Here is a 27113-nt window from a genome sequence, read left to right on the forward strand (position 1 = left end):
GAACCTAACTTGGCACAGAGTAAGACACTCAAAAACTATTGAGGGAATGACTCAGAGCTAAATATAACGAGTAGAATTAACATTCAGGCATTCACCAGTAATTTATTTGTTATCATAGCATTCTTACTTTAAATTTAGAAGCTTGTTGACTTGTTTTATAAAAATGATGGGATACCTATATAAAAATAGATATTAGCCAGAAACTTCTTCCTGGGGCAGAGTAATTTTGTGGATCTAGTAAAACTATTGAAGGTAGCTTAAAAAAGCAAATTTGGTAAATATCTGCAATAATTTAACACATTTATTCATTTCTGTTTATACTTTTATTCTAAATGCTAGTTGTTTATAAAAGGTATTCTGCCTTAATTGGCCGTTCGTAAAAGAAAGCTTTTGCATTTCTGTGGTTATGGCTTACTCTCAGGTCTTGCATTTCACTGGAGCCAGACTCCACATATATTTCAATGACGCTATTTAATTAAAAGCCTTTGTAGTGAAGCTGTAAGTTGTCAATTTCACAAGTATTTATTAAGTATCCTCTGTATACAGGTAGTATATACTATGTATAGTAGAATACATAGATAAATACCTATAGCCTGAGTCTTTATGGGGGCTTGGAGTTTAGTAGAAGGAAATAGATGTAATAGTGTAATAAAATGTTATATGTGCTGTGAATTAAATAGATACAAAGTAGCTTGGAGTGTTTGGAAAATTCCATACAGTTCTGTGTAGCTGGAGTGCAGAGATTATGGGGTAGGGAGTATATGTGTTTGTGGGTGAGTGTGAGAGAGAGCACTTAGGGAAGGAAAGAGAGGCAGAGAGAGCAAGATTATCATATAAAAAGGAAAGAAGGGAGGGCTTATAACTGTTACAACTGTTAGAGGTAGGCAGTGACCAGATTGTGCAGAACAACGTGTTGAGAGTTCAGGGGGCCGGTGAGACCTATTTAGCTCAGCCCCTTAGCAGTCCTTGTCTAAAGTGGTGACCTTTTAAGGAAATACGGTAATTGCATGTAGAACGAGGAAGAAGACTCTAGGATGGTTGCTAGCTTTCTAACTTGGAGAATAATGAAGTCATCAATCAAGACAAAATGTATTGATACTAGATGAGAAGAGCAGGTTTCTTGGGGAAGGAGCTTAGTTGTGATTTGTTGAGTTTGAGGTATCTGCAGGTACCTGTGCTGGTAAATGTTTATTCACTGGCTCTCTGAAGAAAAGCATGCTTATATGTATGTATATGTTTATTATAAATTTTATTGATATAAAGACTGGAGCACATAATTGACAGATAATAGGTATATAATGATGCTCTCTATTATAACTTCCATATTGATTCTCAGAATGCGTCATTGTTTGCCAGACTTCTGTATCTATAACCAACCTGTGGCTGCTGTTGACGAGAGTGTAGTTCTGACATGAATATTTCCTTTAAAGATTAAGACTAAAGTGACAACTAAGGTATGTGACAGAACTCTACTCTTAGTCAATGAAGTGACTTCTTTGCTGAATCAGATGATAGGTTTTGAACAATGGAAGAGTATTTCCTCAATTTTTTGTACTATTCACAATGGAATGGCCACAAACATGTCACATTTTTAAGTTTGATCTGCAATACTAACATTTTCTCCATCACTTTAAGTCTAGACAATCAACAGAAGAATAAATCAAACCCTTATTTGTAGTGCTTGCCAGTTTCCATGCTGTAAGTGTTCCCACCGTGGCCAGTTTCAAGCAACTAATGTGATGTCTCTGAACACAGAGTTGGGGAAGATAGGCAGTGGTACACCATTGTAATATCCCCACCATACAGATACAATGGATACATATAACCTCAGAGATGATAGAGAAATAAGTAAGAAATGATGAATTTGAGCATGTATTTCCTTTGTTTTTAATATAATGTATTTAATTGTAAGTTTATAAATTTAATTTTTAATAAAAGCTGTGCTTAATAACCAGCTCACAAAATTCTTGAAAATTTTGCAATTGGCCCTCATGACCCAGTAGGAGCAGGCTGTAGCACACAGCTGTCTGTGGGCCGTCTAGGTGAAGACGTACAATGAATTCATGGATCTTTTCCTTAGAAGTTGGGTCTAAACTAGAGATGCTAATTCAGGAATCATTCCCAGGCTGGTTGAAGCCTTGTGGATAGAAATTGTCCAGGGAGAGCAAGTGAAAGAGTGAGTCGAGTGAGAAGCGATCCCAGGCAAAGCCCTGGGGTGATATCCACGCTAATGGATGAGCTGGGCAGGAAGAGCCAGGGAACCCACTGAGCAGGGCCACGTGGAGAAAGAAGAGAGCTTTCTAAGGAGACCTGCATTGTCGAGCCCCAGAGAAGCCAAGTAGGGAAGGGTTGAAGAGTGTCTGTTGACTGAACAGCAGATTGCTAGTTGTATTGGCGGTAGACATCTCGGTGGAAGTGGTGGGTACTGAAGCTAAAATTTCTGTTTTATAAAATGTGTGGGAAATGAGAAACCAGAGGCTGCAATTTTAGATGTTCCTTTGTAGGACTTCACTGTAAAGGAAATGATGGGGACAAGGACGGATAGTAGGTGGGTAGAAATTAATGTCACACTTCATTGTATTTATAATGTGTAGGGAAGGAGCCATGGGTTACAGGTGGCTAGTGAAGCAAGGTCTAGGAGAGGAGAGGTCCTCTTCTGGGATAGAAAGACTACTCAAGCAAAAGGAACACTTTGTGAAATAGAAGAAAGCGAGTGAAGGAGATTGCAGGTATAGATGTGTTTTTAGGTGTGGGCATGAGAAGTTGACTTTACCGTAGTTTGTTGTTAAATGGCATGAGCATTTGCTGGTGGCCAGGCCGAACGTACTCACGCTTGCTTTAATGTAGTCCTGCAGTAGAGGGCTTACACATAAGTCACTTGGTAGTGACTCCTAGTTTTCCTGTTCCCCCTTTTTGCTAGACTAGAAGAATTAAGTTAGTATTAATCCTAATAAATACTTGTGTCTCAAAGTAAAAGCTCTGCAATGGGCATGAGGAAACGTGCATGTGCAAGGTGAAGATCAGTAACTGATGTTAATGCCAACACATCTCTCAGTGTGCTTGTGAAGTTCATAATAGGTGCTCATGGCTGTGAGGTGCCTGTGGAAGACAGGGAAGATCCTTATTCCTGCAAACTACTCAACATCACGAATCCAGGTAAGTCTTCTTTTTCCTCAGCCTTACGACTGCTGTATACACTGGTCTTCCCTTACCCACGGGGGATACATTCCAAGACCCCCCGTGGATGCCTGAAATCCTGCTAGAACCAAGCCCTGTGTATACCGTGTTTTTTCCTGTACATACGTACCGATGATAAAGTTTAATTTATAAATTAGGCACAGTAAGAGATTAATAACAGTAAGTAATAATAAGATAAGACAATTACAACAACATACTATACTAAAATTTATGTGAATATGGTCTCTCTCTCTCAAAATATCTTACTGTACAAATTTAATGCCTTTTCCATTTAACTAAGCACTTTTCCCGCGTGTAGTCATAACTTTGGCCGTTTGAAGTGTGACAGCAAAATTAGCACAAATTTCTTTTTCCTTGTTTACAATTTCACAGATAGAATATTTGTTCTTGCGGTAGATCTTAGCAATGTCAGCATATGATTTTTTTTTCTCCTTATTAAGTGGAGAACTTTTACCCGTTCACTTGAAGGAAGCACTTCATGGCTTCTCTTTAGCATATCTGAATTGCCAGCACCACCACTCTTGCGCTTTGGGGCCTTATTTAAGTAAAATAAGGGTGACGTGAACACAAGCACTGTGATGCCTCGAAGGTCGATCTGACAACTGCGGCGGCTACTAAGTGACTCACGGGTGGGACGTGCTGGACAAAGGGATGAGTCACATCCCAGGGAGGACGGCGATGGATGGCATGAAATTTCATCATGCTGCTCAGGACAGCATGCAGTTCAAAACTTAGGAATTATTTCTGGAATTTTCCATTTAATATTTTTGGACCACAGTTAACTGTGGGTAACTGAAAAGGAAAACCGCAGATGGCAGGTGGGGGAGGGGGGATTACTGCACAGGTTTGATGTTGAGGAAGAGTTGTTGAGCTGAATAGTACCGTGGTCTGCTTTTAGCGGACTAAAATCAAACTTGCCTCAAAATGTAGCTTTCATCCTTCCTGACAGACTAACCACTCTGGGCATCTGTGAAGATTCTTCATAGATAGATATGTAATTTTAGGATCCAGGAGAGTTTATTTTTCAGTATGATTCAAACGCATCTGGAAATTCCTTAAGCATAGACAAATCCTGAGTTACTGAAGTTTAAACTTAAGGAAAACTGCTGATTTCACCAGCCTGCTGATTTATAATAGCCTTGATACAAATATTGTGACTCAACTTTCTCTAAGAATTATTGCCTAAGCTTCTGCAAAAGAAACAAATAGTAAAAAAAATTGAAAACACAAGTAATATTTTTTTATTCCTTACAGTTAAAATTTTGTGGTAGTTCTGATGAGGATGAAGAAAGGTGATCCTAATTAGGTTCTCCGTGTTACCAGGGAACCAATTTTAGAAAGTTGATAACTCTATACCTGTATATCTTTATTTATTAGCATTTCCCATTACGTTCAGCTGTGGTTCTAAGGGAGATGAAACTTTCCCAAATCTTAAATGTACTGATTATGACTTCAGGTGTTTTAAGATTTGTCACACCTCTATAATTATGTGCACCTTGCCTTTGTAGACAGCTGTAGTGTAATGGTTAAGAGTGTGGGTTCTGGAGTCAGGCCTCCTGGCTTTAAATCTAGGCTGCGTCATTTTCTAGCTATATGACCTTCGAACAGTTATTTACTACTCTGTGCCTCAGTTTCGTCATCCGTAAACTGGGGGTAAAAAGTACTTACCTCATAGGGACTGACTTGAGGATGAAATACATTGATACATAAGAAATATTTAGAATAGTTCCTGGGACATGTTCAGTATTTAATATTGTTATTTTTAAAGGACCTGCCTTTTTATAAAATTGGGTTGCAATCAGCTTTTTTAATAAATTTGACCATATTTTCAGGCCTGCATTGTAAAGCAGAGGTTTCTTACTTAGGATGTCTATGAATTTAGTTAACAGTGTAAGCAAAATTTTGTGTATGATTGTTTTTTTCTGGGGAGAGGGTGCTTTAGCTTTCACTGGGGTCCCAAAGGGACCATGAACCTAATAAAATATTGTATCACTGATGATGTAAGAGTAGCCTAGAACAAATTATGTTTGAAATCCAAAACCAAGCCAAACCAAATTTTAAGAAACCTTACCTTTAGATTAACCAGACTTTTACTATTTTAAGCGCTATTATTCATTAATAGTAAAGGAGTGGAGTTTTTCACTAATAGAAAATTTTCATATGTATAATACCTAGGTTACCAATTTTTAAAAATAGATATAACTAAATTACCATTGAACCTAATTTTATCTCTTTGATAATTTAAATGGCATTTAGATTTATTTAAATACCTTAAGGTCGCCGTGAACATTAATCATCATGATACTCTTGGATGTATAGAAGTGTGATTAATAGCATTATCAAAGCAGCAGGCTATCTTGTGTCCAGGTAGCTTGAAGTTCAAGGTACATTTGTTTTAGATAGAAAATAGTTGTGTTATAATGTGCTTAACCTACTGCCTTTAATGGACATGCTTCACTTTGGATATCCTACTTACTGAGTATATTAAAGAGAAAAACTTTTGTTATTATCCACTATATTTGGAGTCTAGACTCTCCGGCCAGTGCTTGCCCCAGCCCATGACAAAATCTGTATCCTCCTTTTTTCCCTCCTGCTCATGTGTGTAATTGGGAAGGAGCCATCAATTCCATTTAGTCACATGTTATTGAGCATCTTCTAAGTGTAAAATAGCGTTCTAGGAACTCTGAAGTAGGGTTCCAAATGATCTGCTGGAGTATGGGAAGAAAACAGGATTTCTTTTTATCTGAAAATAAAATGTAATCTTTATTAATATTGAATATATTAACTGACATTAATATGTGTACAAATGTTTTTAACTGATTGAGTTGTGTGATCTGTAAAGTTGGAAAACCACAGCTCTAAAAAATAAAAAGAACTTTGATAGAATAATCTTTTAAAATAAGTTTTTATGTTATTTCTCAAGGTGACACTGATATTCTCAGCCATATTAGTTAGCTGCTTCATGTAATCTATCCTGATTCATTTATGGTAACTGAGAAAATTTTCCAAAAAGGACTGTGTTTGGCTTTGATTAGACAGCTCTGCGGGGATAGAAAAAGCACTGAATTCTAAGTCAATAAATCTGGGTTTGATTCCTGGCTCGGCCATTTTCTGTGACCTTAATCAGATGCATCTCTGGGCCTCATTTTCTTAATCTGTAAACTGTAGATAATGTCACAACCACATAGAGTAGTTGTAAAGATTAAATATGATGGGAGATGGCACATAGTAGGTGGTCAGAAATGCTTACTGTATTTGATGTGCTTTTCTTTTTTTAAGTCAAGAGAAAATGATATGCTTATCATCTTTTATCAGTACTGTATAGCGCTATAAAGAGTTTTTCAGTGTTATTTGAAGTGATTTCAGTTACTTTCGTACTGTGATAATTGCCCAACATCACAAAAATTGCTCAACAAGACGTAGGATTTTTGGAATTTGCAGAGCAAAACTAAATTTACTCATTATTTATGACTGCAATTAGTACTGTTTTTATTATCCCCATTTATCCAACCTTTCCTAATAGATGCCTTTAAATTTAATATTCCCCTGTAGCGTTTATACATACAGACGCACACATGTATAAAAAAGTTTATTAAAGTAGTTCTTATAATTAAATATTTTACTTAGATGTGGTTGAAAACTTCATTCTTAAATTTCAAAATGAGGTTTTTTTTATGGAAGCAGCCATATTTCTGAAGCACTTTAAAAATTTATTGCCATTTGTGAAAGAATTATATAACATATAATTATCTAGATTTTGCTATCAAGCCCACTTCATATTAGTAAAATAAAAGGTTGTTTTCGTTTGATTATGTAAAACTCCTTTTCTCATTCCTTCCTTAGTTTTGAATCAGGAAATTGAGGCGTTCAGTCTTTTGGAAGACACTTCATCAGGGCTCTCTGAGGACCGAGTTGTCAGCGTGAGCTTCCGAGTTCTCTATCCAATCGTTATTACCAGCCTCGGGGTGTTTTATGATGCCAATGATGTGGGTTTCCAGAGGAACATCACCGTCAAGCTTTATCAAGCAGAACAGGAGGTATGCACTGCTTCGTACATGCTTTTCCCCACTTTTCTCTTTCAAAATCATCAGCTTTTCCTCATGGCAATGAGTAGGTTGGGAGACTTCCACCTTTCTTCCCTTACTGATTAGACACATTACAGTGTAATGTATTACAGTGCTAGTTTGAGGAGAGAATTCCAATGAATAAATGTGTTATACCTAGGAAAGGAGGAGTTGGACCAGATTAGAAATTTCCAACCTAAAATCCCCTAAATCCTAAGGAATTTCAAAAGTTGATAACGAATATTTAAAGTTTGGGGCTTATAGGTATAAGCAAGTCTTATTGCCTCTTTCTTCCAACCCTAAAAGTCTATCACCATAATACAGGCTAACAGCAGCTTTAAATCTTTTTTGTAATAAGGGTGTAGAGGGAATAAAAGTTTAAAACAGCTAAAGTTACTGTTTCTGATATTTGAGAAAACCTAATTTGTTCACAGAGTGTATCTGAAGGAGTGTAGCAAGGAATTGTATTTGAAAAGATCTGTCCCTGGGTTTTAAACTGCAGAAATCTTGAAAGAATTATACAATGAGCACCCATATATCCACCACCTAAATTCTACAATATTTTGCTGTATTTGCTTTATGACATCTATAGTCATTCATTGATCTATCTTTTTTTAAAAATGTATTTTAGATTAACTTACAGGCATCAGTAGCCTTCAACCCTAAACATTTTAGTGTGCATATAATTAACTAGACTTTAATATTTGTTTATGGTTTAAAAAAATTTACACAGTGTAAGGTGCATTCAGTTTTTTAAACTGTGTAAACCTGTGTAATCCAAACTCCTGGTACCCTACCCCGTTACCTAGAGGCTACCACTGTTCTATTTTTTTTTTTTTTTTTAACATGGACTAGTTTTGCCTGTTGTAGGATTTCATGTATAAATAGAATCATATACTAAGCACTCTCCTGTGTAAGGCTCCTTTCACCCAACATAATGGTTTTGAAACTCATCCATGTCATTGTGTGTATCAGTGAATTTTTCCTTTTCCTTCTTTTAATTGCGAAGTTGTATTCCAACAATATATGATGTTTATGTGTTCTGTTGATGGGCATCTGGAATGTTTCCAGGGTTTTTCCTCCTTTATTCTGTTACTGTGATGAATTACATTTATTAACTGCAGTGTTAAATCAATTTCCTATTCCTCTTGATCACAACATATTATTCTTGATATATTGTTGGAAATTGTGTTTCTTGTGCATGGCATGTAGTTGGGTCTTCCTTTTTATCCAGTCTGGGAGTCTCTGCTTTTTACATGGAGGGTTATTCCATTTATATTTAATGCATTTATTAAAGTGGTTGGATTTCAGTTTTTCATTTTGCTATTTGTTTTCTGTTCTACTTTTTTTATTTGTTTCTCTTTTCCTCCGTTTCCTGCCTGCTTTCGGGTTAATAGAGTATTTTTTACAATTCCATTTTAATTTTTCTGTTGTTCTTTTAGCTACAGCTCTTTGTACTGTTATTTTGTGGGAGCTTGGTTGACATAAGAATTACAATATATATCCTGAACTTTTCAGTCTTCTTTAAGTTAACGTTGTACCCCTTCAAGTAAAATATAAGAACCTTGCCACTATATAATTCCATTTACCATCCCCTGTCTTCTTTGCTCTAGTTGTCATATGCCTTATATCTATATGTGCTATAAATCCCACAACACAGTGTTACAATTTTTGCTTTAAATAGCTAACTGTATTAAAGTAATTTAGAGGAAAAAGCCTTTTATATTTGCCCACTTACTTACCATTTCTGGTGCTCTTCATTCCTCCTGAATGTCTCCTTTAGCCCAAATCAAATCCTTTACCAGTTTTTATAGTGCAGGTTGACTGGTGATGATTTTGCTTAGTTTTCATTTTTCTGAAAATGTTTTTAATTTGCCTTTATTCTTTCCCTCCTTTATTTTTGTGGGATATTTTCTGGATGTTGAAATTCTGGGTTGACATTTTTTTCTTTTCAATATTTTGAAGATGTCATTCCAGTGTTTTCTGGCCTCCATTTTTTCTGGTGAGAAGTCAACCTTCCTTCATACTGTTCCCATGTATGATGTATGTAATACGGGTTCTGTTTTGTTTTGTTTTTTTCCTGGCTGATTTTAAGATTTTTCTCTTTATATGTATTTGGTTTTAAGCAGTTTGGCTGTGTTGTACCTTGGTGTGGTTTTTCTTTGTTCTGCTCAAGGTTTGCCACATTTTTCAATCCATAAATTTATGTCTTTTACCAAATTTGGGAAACTTTCAGCTCTTATTTCTTCAAAAATTTTTTCCCAGCCCCATTTCTCTCTACTCATTCTGGGATTCCAGTTACATGTATGTTAGACCTTTTGGTACTGTCCCGCAGATCACAAAACTGTTTTTTTTTTTGTTTTTTGTTTTTTTCAGTTTTTTCTCTCTGTTTTTCAAATTTGATAATTTCTGTTAATCAGTATTCAAATTTATTGACCCTTCTGTCATATCAAATCTGTTAAGCCTAGCCAGTGAATTTTTTTTTTAGATATTGTACTCTCTAATTCTAGAATTTCCATTTAATTCTCTTTTGTAATTTATATTTCTCTAAAATTTACTATTTTTCTAAATTCATTTTGAGCATATTTTCTCTGTGGGCTTGACCTTACTTGTAATAAGAGTTTTAAAATCCTGTGTCTGCTATTCTAAATTGGAGTCATCTTGGCCTGTCTTCACTGATTATCATTGTTTCTCTTGCACATGGTAACATTTTCCTGTTTTATCTTACATCGAGTAACTTTGGATTATATCCTAGATATTGTGAATAATTCATTATAGGATCTCTGGATCCTATTATATTCTTTGAGGAGTATTGACTTTTTGTTTCTTTTAGCAGTCAGTTAAATTAGCTGGGCACAGACTCTAAACTCTGTCTTCCTTGTAGTGAGCAGCAGCTGAAATCTCTAGTCTATTCTTTTGGACTTAGATGGGCTGCTTGGATTCTGCTTTGAATATGTAATTCGTGAGTCAGCCACAGATTAGGACAGAATTTATGTGAAGAATTGAGGATTCTCTCTGTGACTCTTTCCTTTCTGGGGTTTTCTTCCTCACTTGTTAGCTGATGTGTTTGTCTCCACCCTGCCTTCTGATTTGCAAACAGAAAGACTGCAGTTTTTATTTCAGAATTTTAGTTGCCCCCTGAGGTATGCCTCAGACAAAGAGCCATTAAAAAAAAAAAAAAAGTGGGGGGCTTCCCTGGTGGCGCAGTGGTTGAGAATCTGCCTGCTAATGCAGGGGACACGGGTTCGAGACCTGGTCTGGGAAGATCCCACATGCTGTGGAGCAACTAGGCCCGTGAGCCACAACTACTGAGCCTGCGCGTCTGGAGCCTGTGCTCCGCAACAAGAGAGGCCACAATAGTGAGAGGCCCGTGCACCACGGTGAAGAGTGGCCCCTGCTTGGCGCAACTAGAGAAAGCCCTAGCACAGAAACGAAGACCCAACATAGCAATCAATCAATCAATCAATCAATAAATCTTTAAAAAAAAAAAATGGGGGAAGCATACCCAGTGTCTTTCTCATCTCCTTGGTATTGCTTTTCCTCCTATTTCTGCCTGCTTTGTGTGCATTCCAGTGCCTTCAGCTCTTTCTTTTTTTTTAATGTTTTGTCTACTGTTAATAATTGTTATCTATAGGAGAATTGGTCTGATATCACTGGAAGCAGAACTCTGTTCATTTTTTTTAGGCATCTTTTAAAATGTTTTTGTATTTATTTCTTGGCTGCGTCGGGTCTTAGTTGTGGCACACGGGGTCTTAGTTGCGGCATGCGGGCTCTTTGTTGTGGCATGCTGGTTCCAGAGCCTGTGGGCTCAGTAGTTGCAGTGTGTGGGCTCCAGGGTGTGTGGGCTCTGTAGTTGTGAACAGGCTCCAGAGCACATGGGCTCTGTAGTTGTGGTGCGCAGGCTCTCTACTTGTGGCGCACGGGCTCAGTAGTTGCGGCACGTGGGCTTAGTTGCCTCATGGCATATGGGATCTTAGTTCCCCGACCAGAGATTGAACCGGCGTCCCCTGCATTGCAAGTTGGATTCTTAACCACTGGACCACAGGGAAGTCCCCCTGTATTATTGTTAATGTTGATTGTTATTAACAGGTACAATGTTAGAGTCACCAATAAACACACAAATCAATGAAGATTAAATTTCTTGTTTGCAGTTTATCCTATTCCTTTGTCCTCTAAAGAATTTATGTAGGGCTTCCCTGGTGGCGCAGTGGTTGAGAATCTGCCTGCTAATGCAGGGGACACGGGTTCGAGCCCTGGTCTGGGAAGATTCCACATGCCACAGAGCAACTAGGCCCGTGAGCCACAACTACTGAGCCTGCGCGTCTGGAGCCTGTGCTCCGCAGCAAGAGAGGCTGTGACAGTGAGAGGCCCGCGCACCGCGATGAAGAGTGGCCCCTGCTTGCCACAGCTAGAGAAAGCCCTCTCACAGAAACGAAGACCCAACACAGCCAAAAATAAATAAATAAATAAATAAATAAATAAATAAATAAATAAATAAATAAAAAGAGATCTCTCCACCCCATTGAAAAGTAGCAAAGACAAAAAAAAAAGAATTTATGTAGTTTGTAAGTGTGCTTAATGACATAAATATAAATATAAGAGAGGGAACAAATCTTAGTGATGATTCCAGCCATTATGATTCCAGTGAGAAACGCTTTGTCATGTTACTCAAGTATAGGAGTTCATATATTATTGTGGGTAAAGGTTTCATTGATATCGAAGCTCAAATAGGTAACTGGAATAGCAGTACTCTGAATTCCACTGTCAACCTTATCTAGAAATTAGGATCAATCTTGAATTTTTTTGATAATTAATTTTCTTAGTATATATAGTCTTTTTTTAAACTATTCATAATGTTTGAGTTGTCACTCAAGTAGTTTGATTCAGATGTACAATATTTTGATCATGTTGATTTAGCTTTTAGTTGCCATATTTTTACCCAAGGAGAGGTTAATCTTTGTCCTCAAGGAAGGCCTAATCTCAGGTGGATCATAATGGGTTCACAGGTAGTCACAATGTAAAAAAATATTACCACAGCATTGCCAAGAGCTGATGTTAATGAAAGAACTACGCTAATTCATTAACCCCCTTCATTCTGAACTTCTGCATGGTCTTGGTGGCTTTAACAGAAGCGTCCCCTGTGGCAAATGGGTGTCTAGAATAGGTGTGAGAACAAGGAAGTGTTCTTGCCCAAAACAAGAAGGGCCCAAAGCAAACAGTAGACATAATGAGAATCAGTTCTCTTTTATGTTCCCTTTTTTGTTTTTGTTTGTTCTTCTAAAGGCTCTTTTTGAAGGGGGATTCCTGAGTACCTTTGTTCTATGTAGAAATCTGTGATCTTTCAGTTTATTCTTAACCCTTTGGGGCTAAGCCTACTAAGTCGGCTTAATTTAACACCTTACACTTCCCCTAATGCTCCTCATTTCAAGGTGTCTTTTTTTTTTTAAGGTTGTCTGGATTATATTTAGTGTTTTAGAACTTCATGACAACTTTGGTTATCTTCAGTAGCTTTATTTAATAACCATGATTGCATTAGAAAACCCAAATGATGCCTAAACCACAGTAGAACAATGTTAGTGACTGTGGTTGGGGCCACTGAGAATTTAGCTGACCAACATGTAACTTGAAAACTTGCTGCATGTGCCGTGTCTGACATAGGGTATTTCTTCTTGTCTTTTCCCCCCCCGATCTGTAGGAGGCCCTCTTCATTGCTCGCTTCAGTCCTCCGAGCTGTGGTGTGCAGGTGAACAAGCTGTGGTACAAGCCTGTGGAGCAGTTCATCTTACCAGAGGTACAGGCTGTAGTAAAGAGACTCTGGTCCCAGTGCAGGCTGCTGTTGGCCTGAATACGTGCTTCCAGAGGCAGACTCTGCATATTCTCCTGCCAGGACAGCCCTCCAGAGTGGTGGATGAGGCTACCAGCGGGGATATACTAAGCTGTAGCACTCTGCATTCCTCCCTCCAGAGAGCTGCATCATGCCCCAAAGGTTCCAAACCGCACTTTGAAAAGCGTTGCATGTTACCAGGGTTTATTTAGTGGAGTAGAGAACTGCATGAGTGCTCTAGTTACAAAGGATAGTAACAGGTGTGGTTGATAGGAAGACCAGGCACAGGTACCATTTGAGTAAATCAAATAGTTTGCTTATCTAAGGAATAGGGGGGTGGAGGGAAGTGCAGACAGGATAATGGCAAAGAGATCGGTCACATTTCCAAGATAAATAAAACTTCTCCAAGTAGTGGAAGATGTTTGAAAACATAACTCTTAGGTAGAGACCACCCCAGCTGCCAGGTGCCCTCATCAGCCCTGGAGTTAAGCCCAAATGTGGTTGTATTACACTGTGTATTACACAGTTGGACATGAACAGATTGTTCATGCATCAACCTCAGCCTTTCCAGGCTATTGCAGTCTTGTCTGAGTACATTTCTGAACGGCATGCTTTGGAACCACAGTGTAGGGGTCAGTTTCCCGGTCACCTCTGGCGGTCACTTTAGATGAGCTCTAGTTGACAAGTTCCCCTGGCGACATGAACGCTGAATTAAGATGTGGAAGCTGGATGATTGACCAGCCCTGCTGGCTAACCAGGAAACATCTTCCTACCACCAGGCGTGTGGGTTGCTGTTCACACTTATGCAACAGCAAAGTCACACATTTTATAAGGTGCTGTGGATCTTTGGAGATGAGTACAGGTAGTTAAACTTTGCATGTTGATTCTGTGACTGTCAAAGGGAGCTCCTTTATTTCACCTACGGGAACCTCTGTTTAAAAGCATTTTACAGAAAAGCAAAACTAAAACATACTGGAAAAAATTTTCCAGTTTCTCAGTATTATAAAAAAGACTGTAGTGAACATCCTTACACTCTGTTTTGTGTACATAACTGCTTATTTTCTTAGGATGAATTGTTGGTTCAAATTTCTACACATTTTTGAGGCAGGTAATTTCTTTCTGGAGGACAGTTTAGCAGTTTGTATCAATTTGAATAATCAACATTATATGAGAATGCCTACCTATATGACCTTTTCAAATTTCATATACGAACTTTTTTCCTTGTTAAATGAAGTATGTACCATCAAAGGTATCTCTTACTCTTAATTAAAAGTAGTGGCTCAACTAAGTAGTATTGGCCAAGTGTTGGATCTCAGTTTTTGAAGGAAGCTACTCTTTGGTTTGTTTACTCATTGACTCAGAAAATATTTATTGAGAACTTAGTATATGCCAAGCACTGGGGCTATTTGAGACATAGTACAAAGATCCCTGCCCTTAAAGCAGCTTATGTCCAAGTGAGGCTAGAAGAGCCAGCACTGATGTTCTGCTTAACTTGCTGTGTCCCAGGCACAGCTGTAAGCAGATTTCCTGCACTGATTGGTCCGCTCCTTTAGGATTGAAGCAAGGCATCAATGAGAGTCCCGCCTTTCTACTGAGAACCAGCATGGGCGGAACGTCACTCAGACTTTGTGACTCCCAGGGGCGAGGAGTGGGGTTCTGAGGGGACCAGGAGCACTAGCATTGTGTTAGGTGCTCTCCAGAGAGGTCTGGAGCCTGCTGGAGGATTGATTTTCACAGACGGCTCACGCGGGTTGGCACGAGTAGGAAGGGAAAGGCAGCCGCGCCCGGAAGGCAGCGTGGGGCGGCACGTTCGGGGGCAGGTGCCTGAGCAGCCGCCTGTGGGTGAGTTGAGTCCCTGCGCTGCCTCTCGGTGGCTCTGTGACCTGGAGCAAGCGCCTTCGCCTCACTGCGTCTCTTCCCTCCGTTGTAAGAGGCACGCAGTTCAGAGGGTTACGCTAGGGCATAAATGATTTCCCAGATGGAGAGCGTTTAGAACATGCCGCCCCACGGTGAGCGTTCGGTGAATCAGTGTGTGCTGGCCTCTTCACTGCTGGTCCTCCTCTGGACTTGGGGTTCCTGTTCTTCAAAAGCGGTGTCTCTCCCCCGGGCCGTTTGGCCCCAGGGCACACTTAGCAGTGTCTGGAGACAACCCGATGTGGGGCAGCGCCGCATCTTGTGGGCAGAGGCCAGGGATGTCCGAACATCCCACATCGTACAGGACACGTCCCCACAGCAGAGAGTTATCTGGCCCCAGATGTCAGCGGTGCGCAGGTAGAGAAACTCTAAGAGGAGGGAGTCACAGCGTGGGGCAAGGAGAAAGAAGATAGGCTGTAATATTAACTTCAGGCTCATCACAGTCTTATGGGGCCTGCTCCATTGTCTTGGTCAGCCTCGTAGAAAGAATTACAGTTTTTGATGAGTCCACAAAAAACCATTACTTTCCCCTTAGAATGTCCTTGTCCTTAGGAAATACATGCTGAAGTCAAGGTGAAATGTATTTTTCAAGGGATTCAACAACAAAGAACAACAGAAAAGTATGTGTGTCTAGAGACAGAGATAAAGCACGTGTGGCCAGGGACTTCCCTGGCGGCCCAGTGGTTAAGGCGCCACGCTGCCACTGCAGGGGGTGCAGGTTTGATCCCTGGTCGGGGAACTAAGATCCCGCCTGCTGTGCGGCGCGGCCAAAAAGTTAAAAAAAAAAAAAAGGCACATGTGGCCAAATGTTAACAGTTGGTGAGTCTAGGGGATTTGGGTAGTAATTTCAACTTCTGTAGGTTTGAAGCTTTTCAGGATAAAAATTAGGTTGGGGCAAGGAGCTGCCTTCCTTGCCCCAGTGTTCAGGATGGTATATATGGCAGTAGGTACTCAGGATGGGAAGGACTCAGCCAAGTCAGGTAGTGGCCGTTTTAGTTATTAAGACTTTTACTGGCTAAAGCCTTGTGATCTTTATTTCCCTTGACGCTTTCAGCTAAACTGGCTTTTGGTTTTTCATTACATCTGAATAACCTTTTTTCCTTTTATAAACACACAGTTATTTAATAGTGTCTGCATCTGGGGGAGTAGGATTATGGATGATTTTTATTTTCTTCTTTCTGTGTATCTATTTTCTAAATGTTCTGAAATAAATATATATTAGCTTTTATTAAAAGAAAAAATAAACTTTTAAAGATAACATATTCTTTCCTTTTACACAAAATCCTATTTTTGTTGAAAACCTGTTTAATTTTATATAGATACTCATTTTTGCTGCCTCAAGCCTAATTGGGCTTATTTGCACAGAAAAAATGATAGTGATGAATGGGTTTGCCTGCCTATCATCAGCAGAGAATGCCCGAAGAAAAACAGATCGTGGATCCCAGCTGCGGGGGAGAAGTGGTTGATTTGGTCATCATCGTATTCCTTCCACACTTCACAGTCGGCTAGAGTAACGTCAGCAGTATGGCTTGTCAGCTAAGCAGGGCTCTTGCACTGTTTTCGTCGTGTGACTCACTAAAGCATAAATCTCACTGGGGGTCACAAATTTAAATGGAGACTGCTGTGTGTTTCTTTTAAAATATTTACTTCTCTAATTTCGTATTTCTCTTAGTGCACCTGAAACCTGAAACTAATTTCAATAAAAAGACTATTTGCATTCAACCCGAGTCACTAGAGACAGTATTGTTAGCATCATGGGTATTTATACACTTATTTTTTATGAAAGTTGAAATTCTTTAGAAGTAGTCATTTCTCCAATCCACAGGAAATCGTTAACAGTTACAGGCACGAAAGTACTGTGTATGTGTAAGCTACTCTGGTGGTTTGGATGACGAGTTAGAAATAGGACACAGAAGAATGGACAGCATGGGTCGCACATATAGCTCACTTACGTTATGGGTGAGAGGACTTCTGAGAGCTCATTTTTCCAACCTATACCGTGCTGTTCTTTCCTGCCTTTTAATTTGGTTTTATGATTTTAGCAGGGACTTGCCATAAACAAGCCGTTTCGCATCTGCAGAGATTCCTAGCTTTGTGATTACTTTGTATGAGAGTAGAAAGTAGGCATGTGAGAGAAGTGGGGAATAGAAATTTAACTGTGACATGGAGCAGGTACGGGGGAGGTGGAGAAGGTAGAGCTCCTCCCTCCTCTCATAGCAAAACAACTGGTTATCAGTTGAGTGAATAAAAAAGCAGGATCACTTTTTGGGCCAATGAGTTTTTCTGGTAATTACTCAGTTTAGTCAACATTGTTGATGTTATATCACAACCCAGTCAAACAAAATGGAGTTGGGTGCCAGGCAGAGTCAGGTGCCAAGTGTCAGTTGAATGGACTGGACAGAGAATTACTTGATTTGTCATCATATTTGCCAGATTTGTAGTTTCAAAGTGAAGCTTTTTTGCGGTCACTATAGCTTTTACTTTGGTATGGTTCATTTGGAAGTATAATTGCAAAGATTCCCAGTGACCTAACTGCCACCTCCAGGGAACACTTACCTGGAGTCCTGACCCTAGTTGACTGCAGTTTTCTCTTAGCTTATAAGACATGCATTCTTCTGGTTCAGCTTAATGTGGCTCAGTCCTTCTTCCCAGTACATAGCTTCATTATCTCCTCTTCCGTTTTCCCCTTAAACGTTAATCATTAGGATCTGAAACCCAAACTTCTGTTTATTTTACTCATTCTTCCTAGACAGTTTCATCTATTACCACCTGTTTACTGCAGCCCAGATTTCTTATGAACTCCATACACACTTCAGCCACCTACTGAACTCCTCCACTTGGAATGTCCCCTGGGCGTTCTATGGTGATAGCATCTCCAGCCCACCCCTTCTCATCTCCTCCTGTATTTTCAGTGTTGGGTCATAGTATCTCCTTTTTCTCAGGCACCCAAACCAGAATCGTGGGCTTTAATCCTCAATTCTCATATCCAAGCACTCACTAAGTCCTATCAATTCTTTCTCCTAAACTTATTTGGTATCAGTCCTTCCAAACTTTATCACTATTAAAGTTTTAGAAGAAAGTAAAGTATCCCAAGGGGAAGAGGTCGTTGTTGCCAGGAGAAAGACACATGATTAACCCAAAGCAGCCTCACACAGTCAAGGGTCTAGGACTTAGCTTTCGGGTCCTAATGCTGACCTTGCGGAGTGTATAAACCAGAATGTGTATTGATTCATGTTCGATGGGTGTTAGCTCATTAGAGTGGTTTAGAATTCTTGCGGCCAATAGCTAGGAACCTCCTTCCTGATATTTCAAGGCACCTAAAAAACAATCTGAACTGTACTTGGTTTGGGCATTGAATTTGATTACAGCAGTGGGAGGTGGGTGTTTTTGAGAGCTGTCTCATTCAGGTAGGATGTGACCAGAGTGCTTTATATCTTCCAGTTATTCTATCTCCCCTTAGACATTGCTACTTGTTGCCAAAATTCTCTCTTAGACCAGCTTTCCTATAGTGTTTTAAGGGATTGGTTTTACTAATTAAGCTTCAACCTTAGAGCTCTTCCCAGTTATTGGAAACATTGTTTTTTGTTTTTGTTTGTTTTTTAAAGGAATTCCTTTATTTTTATTTTTTATTTATTTATTTATTTATTTATTTTTGGCGTGTTGGGTCTTCGTTTCTGTGCAAGGGCTTTCTCTAGTTGCGGCAAGCGGGGGCCACTCTTCATCGCGGTGCGCAGGCCTCTCACTATCGCGGTCTCTCTTGTTGCGGAGCACAGGCTCCAGACGCGCAGACTCAGTAGTTGTGGCTCACGGGCCTAGTTGTTCTGCGGCATGTGGGATCTTCCCAGACCAGGGCTCGAACCCGTGTCCCCTGCATTGGCAGGCAGATTCTCAACCACTGCGCCACCAGGGAAGCCCCATTGTTTCTTTTACTATAAGAATTTAATTAGTTCAACTCAGAGGGCAGTCTCTTTAAATTTATTTATTTATTTATTTGAGATATAATTGACATACAACATTATATTAGCTTCAGGTATACAATAAAATGATTCAATATATGTATTTGTTGCAAAATGATCAACACAAGTCTAGTTAATATCCATCACCAGACATAGTTACAAATCTTTCTTATGATGAGAACTTTTAAGATCTACTCTCTTAGGGGCTTTCCTGATGGCGCAGTGGTTAAGAATCCACCTGCCAGTGCAGGGGACACGGGTTCGAGACCTGGTCCAGGAAGATCCCACATGCCACGGAGCAGCTGAGCCCACGAGCCACAACTACTGATCCCACATGCCACAAGTACTGAAGCCCACGTGCCACAACTACTGAAGCCCGCTCCGCAACAAGAGAAGCCACTGCAATGAGAAGCCTGCACACCGCAAAGAAGAGTAGCCCCCCTCTCACCACAACTAGAGAAAGCCTGCTTGCAGCAATGAAGACCCAATGTAGCCAAAAATAAAAATGTAAATAAATTTATTAAAAAAGAAAAATCTACTCTCTTAGCAACTTTCAAATATACAATACAGTATTGTTAACTACAGTCACCAGGCTGTACACTACATCCCCAAGACTTATTTTTTTGTAAGTGGAAGTTTGCACCTTTCGATCACCTTCACTCGTTTTAGACACCTCCCACCACCCACCTCTAGCAACCACCCATCTGTTCTCTGTATCTATGAATTCAGTTCTTTTTGTTTATTTTAGATAAGTGAGATCCTTATGGTGTTTGTCTTTTTCTGTCTGACTTATTTCACTTAGTGTAATGCCCTTGGGGTTCATTCGTGTTGTCACAAATGGCAAGATTTCATTCTTTTTAATGGCTAGTAATATTCCATTGTATATAGATACCATATTTTCTTTATCCATTCATTCATTGACGGACGCTTAGGTTGCTTACATGTCTTGGCTATTGTAAATAATGCTGCAGGGAGCATGCATATATCTTTTCGAGTTAGTGTTTTCATTTCCTTTGGATGAGTACCCAGAAGTGGAATTGCTGGATCATATGCTAGTTCTATTTTTAATTTTTTGAGGAACCTCCAAACTTTTTTCTATAGTGGCTGCCTCAGTTTACATTCTCATCAACAGTGCACAAGGGTTCCCTTTTCTACACATCCTCACCAACACTTGTTATTTCTTGTCTTTTCAGTACTAGCTGTTCTAACATATATGAGGAAATATCTCATTGTGGTTTTGATTTGCATTTCCCTTATGATTAGTGATGTTGAGCATCTTTTCATGTACCTGTTCACCACCTGTATGTCTTCCTTAGGAAAATGTCTATTCAGATACTGTGCCCATTTTTTAAAACCAGCTTCTTTGGCTTTTTGCTGTTAAGTTGTTTGGGTTCTTTATATATTTTGGATATTAACTCTTTATCAGATACATGATTTTGCAAATATTTTCTCTCTTTTAGTAGGTTGCCTTTTCATTTTGTTGATAGTTTCCCTTGTTTGCTATAGTCCTACTTGTTTAATTTTGCTTTTGTTGCCTTTGCTTTTGGTATCAAATCCAAAATATCATACCCCGAGACGGATGTCAAGTATCTTACCACCTATGTTTTCTTACAGGAGTTTCCTGGTGTCAGGTCTTATGTTCAAGTTTTTTAACACATTTGAGTTGATTTTTGTGTATGGCATAATTTAGTGATCCAGTTTCGTTCATGTTAAGCACGTGGCTGTCCAGTTTTCCCAACACCATTTGTGGAAGAGACTGTCCTTTCCCTGTTGTATATTCTTGGCCCCTTTGTTGTGAATTAATTGACCACATATGCATGGGTTTATTTCGGGGCTTCTGTTCCACTGATCTATGTGTGTGTTTTTTTGCCAACACCATATTGTTTTGATTACTATAGCTTTGTAATATAGTTTGAAACCAGGAAGCATGATACTTCCCACTTTGTTCTTCTCTCTCTAGATTGCTTTGGCTATTTGGGATCTTTAATGATTCCATACAAATTTTAGGATTGTTTGTTCTATTTCCGTGAGAAATGCCATTAGTATTTTGATAGGGATTGCACTGAATCTGTAGATTGCTTTGTGTAATATGGACATTTTAACAAATTTTAATTCTTCCAATCCATGATCATGGAATATCTTTCCATTTATTTGTGAATGGATAAAGAAGATGTGGCACATATATATAATGGAATATTAATCAGCCATAAAAAGAAACAAAATTGAGTTATTTGTAGTGAGGTGGATGGACCTAGAATCTGTCATACAGAGTGAAGTAAGTCAGAAAGAGAAAAACAAATACTGTATGCTAACATATATATATGGAATCTAAAAAAAAAAAAAGGTTTTGAAGGACCTAGGGGCAGGACAGGAATAAAGATGCAGACGTAGAGAATGGACTTGAGGACACAGGGAGGGGGAAGGGTAAGCTGGGACGAAGTGAGAGAGTGGCATGGACTTACATATACTACCAAATGTAAAATAGATAGCTAGTGGGAAGCAGCCGCATAGCACAAGGAGATCAGCTCGGTGCTTTGTGTCCACCTAGAGGGTGGGATAGGGAGGGTGGGAGGCAGACGCAAGAGGGAGGAGATAGGGTGATATATGTATATGCATAGCTGATTCACTTTGTTATAAAGCAGAAACTAACACACCATTGTAAAGCACTTATGCTCCAATAAAGATGTTAAAAATAAAATTAAATTTAAAAAAATTCTGAAAGAACATTCTTAGTATATAAAATATACAGTATTAAGATAATTTATTAAAAGCTTACACAGATTAATAAGAAAAATATAAAACTCAGTAGCTAAATGGCAAAGAAGCATGACAAGGCAATTCCCAGAAGAGACTATAATTCACAAACATCATTAGAAATCAAAAGAAACACCAATTAAATGAGGAACCGTTTCTTTAAATCTACTAAATTAGCTTAACTTCTTTTACTAACATCCCATACTGGGAAGAGGACAATGCAACTGGCATTCTCATAAACTGCTAATGACCCTACAGGTAGAATTTTTTTTTTTTTAATTTATTTATTTTATTTATTTATTTTTGGCTGCACTGGGTCTTTGTTGCTGCGCACGGGCTTTCTCTAGTTGCAGCGAGCAGGGGCTACTCTTCGTTGTGGTGCGTGGGCTTCTCATTGCGGTGGCTTCTCTTGTCGCGGAGCACGGGCTCTAGGCACGCGGGCTTCAGTAGTTGTGGCACGTGGGCTCAGTAGTTGTGGCTCACGGGCTCTAGAGTGCAGGCTCAGTAGTTGTGGCGCACGGGCTTAGTTGCTCTGCGGCATGTGGGATCTTTCTGGACCAGGGCTCGAACCCGTGTCCCCTGCATTGGCAGGCAGATTCTTAACCACTGCGCCACCAAGGAAGCCCTAGAATTTGTTTTTGAAAAGCAGTTTGGCAGTGTGTACCAAAATCCATATAAAGTATCTGTATTCCTGTCCCAGTAATTTCACCTCTGGGAATTTATTTTAAATAAAAAAGTATTGGGGAAAAATAAACATTTACACCAAAACATGCCTCACATTATTTTAGTAGCTATTTGGTAGTATCCAGATGTCCAACGGTAGGGAGATGTCTGAGTGAATCAGGATGCATTCACTCAGCAGTATTGCTACAAGTACTTGAAAAAGAGCAGTTGTAACAGCGGCAGTTGCATAAGGAAATGCCTTTGATGCAATGGGAAATTACAGCAGCATGTAAAACTGTCTATAAGGTCTTTGTAACTGTTGTTTTAGATGTGCTCTAAGATATACACCAAAATGTTAGCATTGGTGTCTTAGTGGGCAGTAAAAGTTTTAACCAATGTGTCTTAGAAAAAATAAACTCTTCTCTAGAAACTTACTTAAAACCTAAATGACAGCAATAAAGAAACCTACTCACTGTTCATCTTTCCACAAAAGAGCTTTGAAGGTACAGTCGTGTGGGAGAGCCAAGACCTCCAAGGCCTTGTGTCAAGAAATCTCCACAAAGTGACAGTCAATGATGGGGGAGGAGTTCTCAGAGTCATAACAGTAAGTCATTCATTTTTTAAAGGTTGTTTAGCACACCTTAGCATTTTTTAATATGTAAAAGTGTTTTTAAGTTTACTTTTACATTAATTCATGGAACAATGAATCTTATTATTTTAGAACATATACACTAGAAAATGTTGAGTCACCATAGTAAAGATGAAAAACTCAAATGTTCTATGATTTTGTAACTTCAACTTTAGTAAATATATAGTTTTGCCTTAAGTCTAGTGCATTTTAGAAAGTGCGATGTTTATTTCTTCGTAGTTTTTAAGTTAATGTTCTTTTAAGTTCACTTACTCTATAGTATTCAGAATATTCACTATCTCACTTTGATAGTATGATGTCAGTTACAATACTATAGATAAAAGTATTAGAAAGTAAGGTTGAGTATTCACTTTCATTTATGTTGTTGGGATTTGTGACTTTTTTCATTTACCAAATTTTCTTAAAATTTGAAAGTTTGACAATAAATTTCTCAAAGTAAGTGTAGGATGAAAAAGAAGGTGTAGGCAAACTTAAAATGGTGAACTTTAAGTAAATAAGTGGTATATGTGCTGATGTCAGAATTGTTCTCCTTGATGCTCTGATCTAATGATTAGGAAAGCACTTGGCATTTAAGGTCACAAGCTTAGTACATTCCATTAAATATTAACCTTATTCACGTAAATTAATCCCTGAATTTGAAATGAAAATCATGTGGTTTGTTATTACACGTTCAGAAACCATTTACTGCACACTTGTGAGCCAGGCACAGTCATGGGCAAAATAGGCCCATTACTGGCCCACAGTGGAATTTATAGTCCAGTGAGGGGAAAAGACACTAGGCAGATAGACCCACAAATTCATGTGTAATTACAACCTTAGCCTTGTAGGCCATGTATCAGATTTCATCCTTGATTCTGAAAAGTCCTTTATTTAAGATACAGCGTTTTACGGATTTATAGTTTTTTTTCTTTCCTTATTTTCAAAGCAAGTGCCTTTAATATCTTGCCTCCTTTTCTGTGTATGAAACTTAAAAATATCCAAAACATGCCAGAATTCTGTACTGGTCAGTTGGTTGCACAAAAGGAAATCAGTTTACTTCTGAATTGAGGGCTAGATTTAAATGTAAAGACTCAAGTGATCTGCTCTGGGGGTGAATATGGTTGTGGAGGGCATTGATGGCTTAAACACTCAGCTAACCTAAAAAAAAGTCAGATAACATAGTAGCCTATTCTAAGAAACCTGTGTAGAGCTGGAAGTTTTCCTAAGTCTTGCTGCCTTGCCAGCAAGTAATCATGTCAGAAAAATTTTAAAGACAAAATAAAAGCCAAGCTGTGACCTTTTAGACAGAAGTTAATAAACATAAAGTACTGTTAAGTACTAAACAAGCCAAAACAGTATAGATTGTACAATTTAAAAAAAAGAGTGTGCAATCTTTTGTAGACGTACAAGGTTGGAATCTGTAGCGCTCACCTTTAGAGATTTCCTCCACATTCAGCTACAAACCATATTCTGAATTGAATGGCGATTTTCCCACCATCACTGCAGGACACTGTCTCTCTACTGGCTTTATTAAAACATTGCTTTGTACAGGGACAGCTCTGCTAGAAGGATCTGTTCAAAGAGGACTAGCCAGGCAGTAAGCCCTCTTGACCACCCATCAAGAAGAAACGCTGTAAACATGCTGAGGCGTGGCTGTGACAGTCCCATCCAGCCCGCAGCAGCTGGATGGCTGGTAGGGTGTTAAGTTGGGGTGGAACACACAGAGGTGAGGCCCTCACTTTGACTAAGGGCCTGGGGTAACCTGTGAGGTAGAAGAGGTAAATCTCGTAATAACCAAAGATGCTCCACACCTTAGCGGCAGAGGGGACTGTCGTTGGCTGTTGGTGCAGTGAGCACCTTCAGCAACATCAGTCGTCAGTACGGCTCGGGCTGAACTGTTTGCTTAGAGGGCTTGTCTCTGCGTGGCAGCTGTCACTTTGAAATGTGCTCGGGTGTATTTGCACTCACGGGCATTTTCAATTTCCACGAAATCAGACGTGGTTATAATTTTTTTTAAGTGGTGGAGTTCGGATGTAAAATAAAATTGGTCTTGGTAATAGTGTTGGTAGCAAGTTCAAGAATACGTGATTCTATGTAGGCTGGAATTCTGAACACTAATCCGTAGATTACTGTGTGTACCTGATCTTGGACATTGGAATTAGACGACAAAACTAGAATGCTGATGTCATCCTGATAGCGTTAAGTCTAGTGCACCAGCATCTTAGATGGATTTATGTGCTGTGGCGTCACATTATGAATTGTGCCAAATCAGTTTTCAAATATAAGAAATGTATTCTTAGTAACAAAACACCCAGCACTTCTATTCTGGTTTCTTGCAGGCTGGGGAGGGTGCCTTGCCTCATGAATTCATGGAAGGTGTGGAGGGAGTTGCAGGTGGCTTTCTTTATACTATTCAGGGTAAGTCAACTGGTTAAAAGTTGAAAAACATACTGAATCTCGCCTACCTCATCTTCATACTTTTGACATCAAAGGTAATCTTTTTTTTTTTTTTTTTTGGTCATTAAAAATAGTAGCTCTATTGCTACATAATTCACATACCGTATACTTTACCCTTTTAAAGTATTTGATTCAATGGCTTTCAATATATTCAGAGTTCTGCAACCCTCTCCACCACCCCAAAAAGAAGTGGCTGTGTTTGTCTTCTTGAGTGATGCTCCTGAAAATATCCACATCAGTGAATTCCTGTATCAGTGATCTCTAAGCAAAGCTATTGTTGATGCGGTTGCTCTTGGTCACTTGTCCTGATCATCACTTACGGAGCAAAGGTGCCCAGTAGTGCATCATCTGGCTTCTCAAAGCTCTGCAGATCATGGATTCCTATAAAAGAATTAGGACACAGCTTCCCTGAAGGCACACAGTGACTTGGGGAGAGCAGAGGCCGTATTCTAAGAGGCAGGTCTTCAGGGGTCTTCCTTAATAGTGCAGGGTTGAGGATGGGGCAGACCCCTCTGTTTGAGGCCACTACAGGTAGTTTGAAGATGTGAATGGGCTGTGGCTTTTTTCAATTTCTAGCATCTTTATTTATACAGTGTTTCCTCATAGAAGCATTTCTATTCTTACATCACCCCTAAGGGTAGGCTGGAATAGGTACATAGGTTTTACCCACAAACCTGCCATTAAAAATAGAGATTTAAAATTTACGGATCCTTAATTTTAGTCCAGAGATTTTTCATAAAACCGTGAGACCACTCTGCTAGGGAAGGTATGGACTTATTAGCTCACAGAGGCTAATGGCTCAGCCCTGAGGAGGACTCAGATCGGGAGGTCAGGCCAGTTTCGTAAAACAGCTCACACTGGGGGGCCGGGTACAGGTGTTACACACCATCTGACTTCATGTCTAGCGACTTCCTTTCTTTTGCCAGTTAATTCATGTATGTACCATCAAGAGTCTTTAAAAACTTGAGGGGCCCTTGAGACTTCTGGCACTAAACTGTTTTACAGGGAGCAACTACTGTACCCTAAACAACTGTTTGTCTTAAGTTTTCTCTCACTGAGGCTAAAGGATTAAGGTTTGGGTGAGGAAAATTCCTTTCAAACGAGAGAAATATCTCAAGTGTTAGGCTAAAGGAATTAAAATGAACAGATTTTTCTTCTCATGTACTGGATATATCTGAAAATCTGACTAAAATTTTTTAAAATCTGAGGATCTACGTGCTGTTCAGAAGAATCACATGGTACACAAATTCTCAAATTTTGTTGGGCATTAGCATCTCTGGCTGGGCCCTACCTCAAGCCTACAGAGTTAAAAATCTTCAGGATTGGAGCTCAGATACCTGTATTTTAATAAGCTCCCTAGATGGGTTTGATGCCTCCAAAGTCTGAGAGGCCGTAAACCACATGATTCTTGTAAATGGCACCTAGACAGATGATCAGATTTAAAACACACACATAGGGACTTCCCTGGTGGTGCAGTGGTTAAGAATCCGCCTGCCAGTGCAGGGGACACGGGTTCGAGCCCTGGTCTGGGAAGATCACACATGCCGCAGAGCAACTAAGCCCGTGAGCCACAACTAGTGAGCCCACGTGCCACAGGTATTGAAGCCCACGCACCTAGAGCCCATGCTCTGCAACAAGAGAAACCACCGCAATGA

At 39.4% G+C, this 27113-nt stretch overlaps 1 protein-coding gene across 4 annotated transcripts in view; it reads left to right on the forward strand.

The window, feature by feature from the left end:
• Positions 1-27113, forward strand: part of B3GALNT2 (beta-1,3-N-acetylgalactosaminyltransferase 2) — a 51985-nt gene that overhangs the window by 14275 nt on the left and 10597 nt on the right. For 3 of the 4 annotated variants that reach the window (XM_082407668.1, XM_082407667.1, XM_082407665.1), the window contains exons 3-7: positions 3056-3156; positions 7042-7235; positions 12958-13053; positions 22867-22977; positions 25341-25419. In XM_082407668.1, the coding sequence (XP_082263794.1) occupies positions 3056-3156; positions 7042-7235; positions 12958-13053; positions 22867-22977; positions 25341-25419 (581 nt within the window). The remainder of the gene's footprint in view (positions 1-3055; positions 3157-7041; positions 7236-12957; positions 13054-22866; positions 22978-25340; positions 25420-27113) is intronic. The other variant, XM_082407666.1, reaches the window with a different exon arrangement.

The sequence above is a fragment of the Balaenoptera borealis genome, assembly GCF_965194805.1.
Source record: "Balaenoptera borealis genome assembly, chromosome: 10".
In the NCBI taxonomy this organism is placed as follows: Eukaryota; Metazoa; Chordata; class Mammalia; order Artiodactyla; family Balaenopteridae; genus Balaenoptera; species Balaenoptera borealis.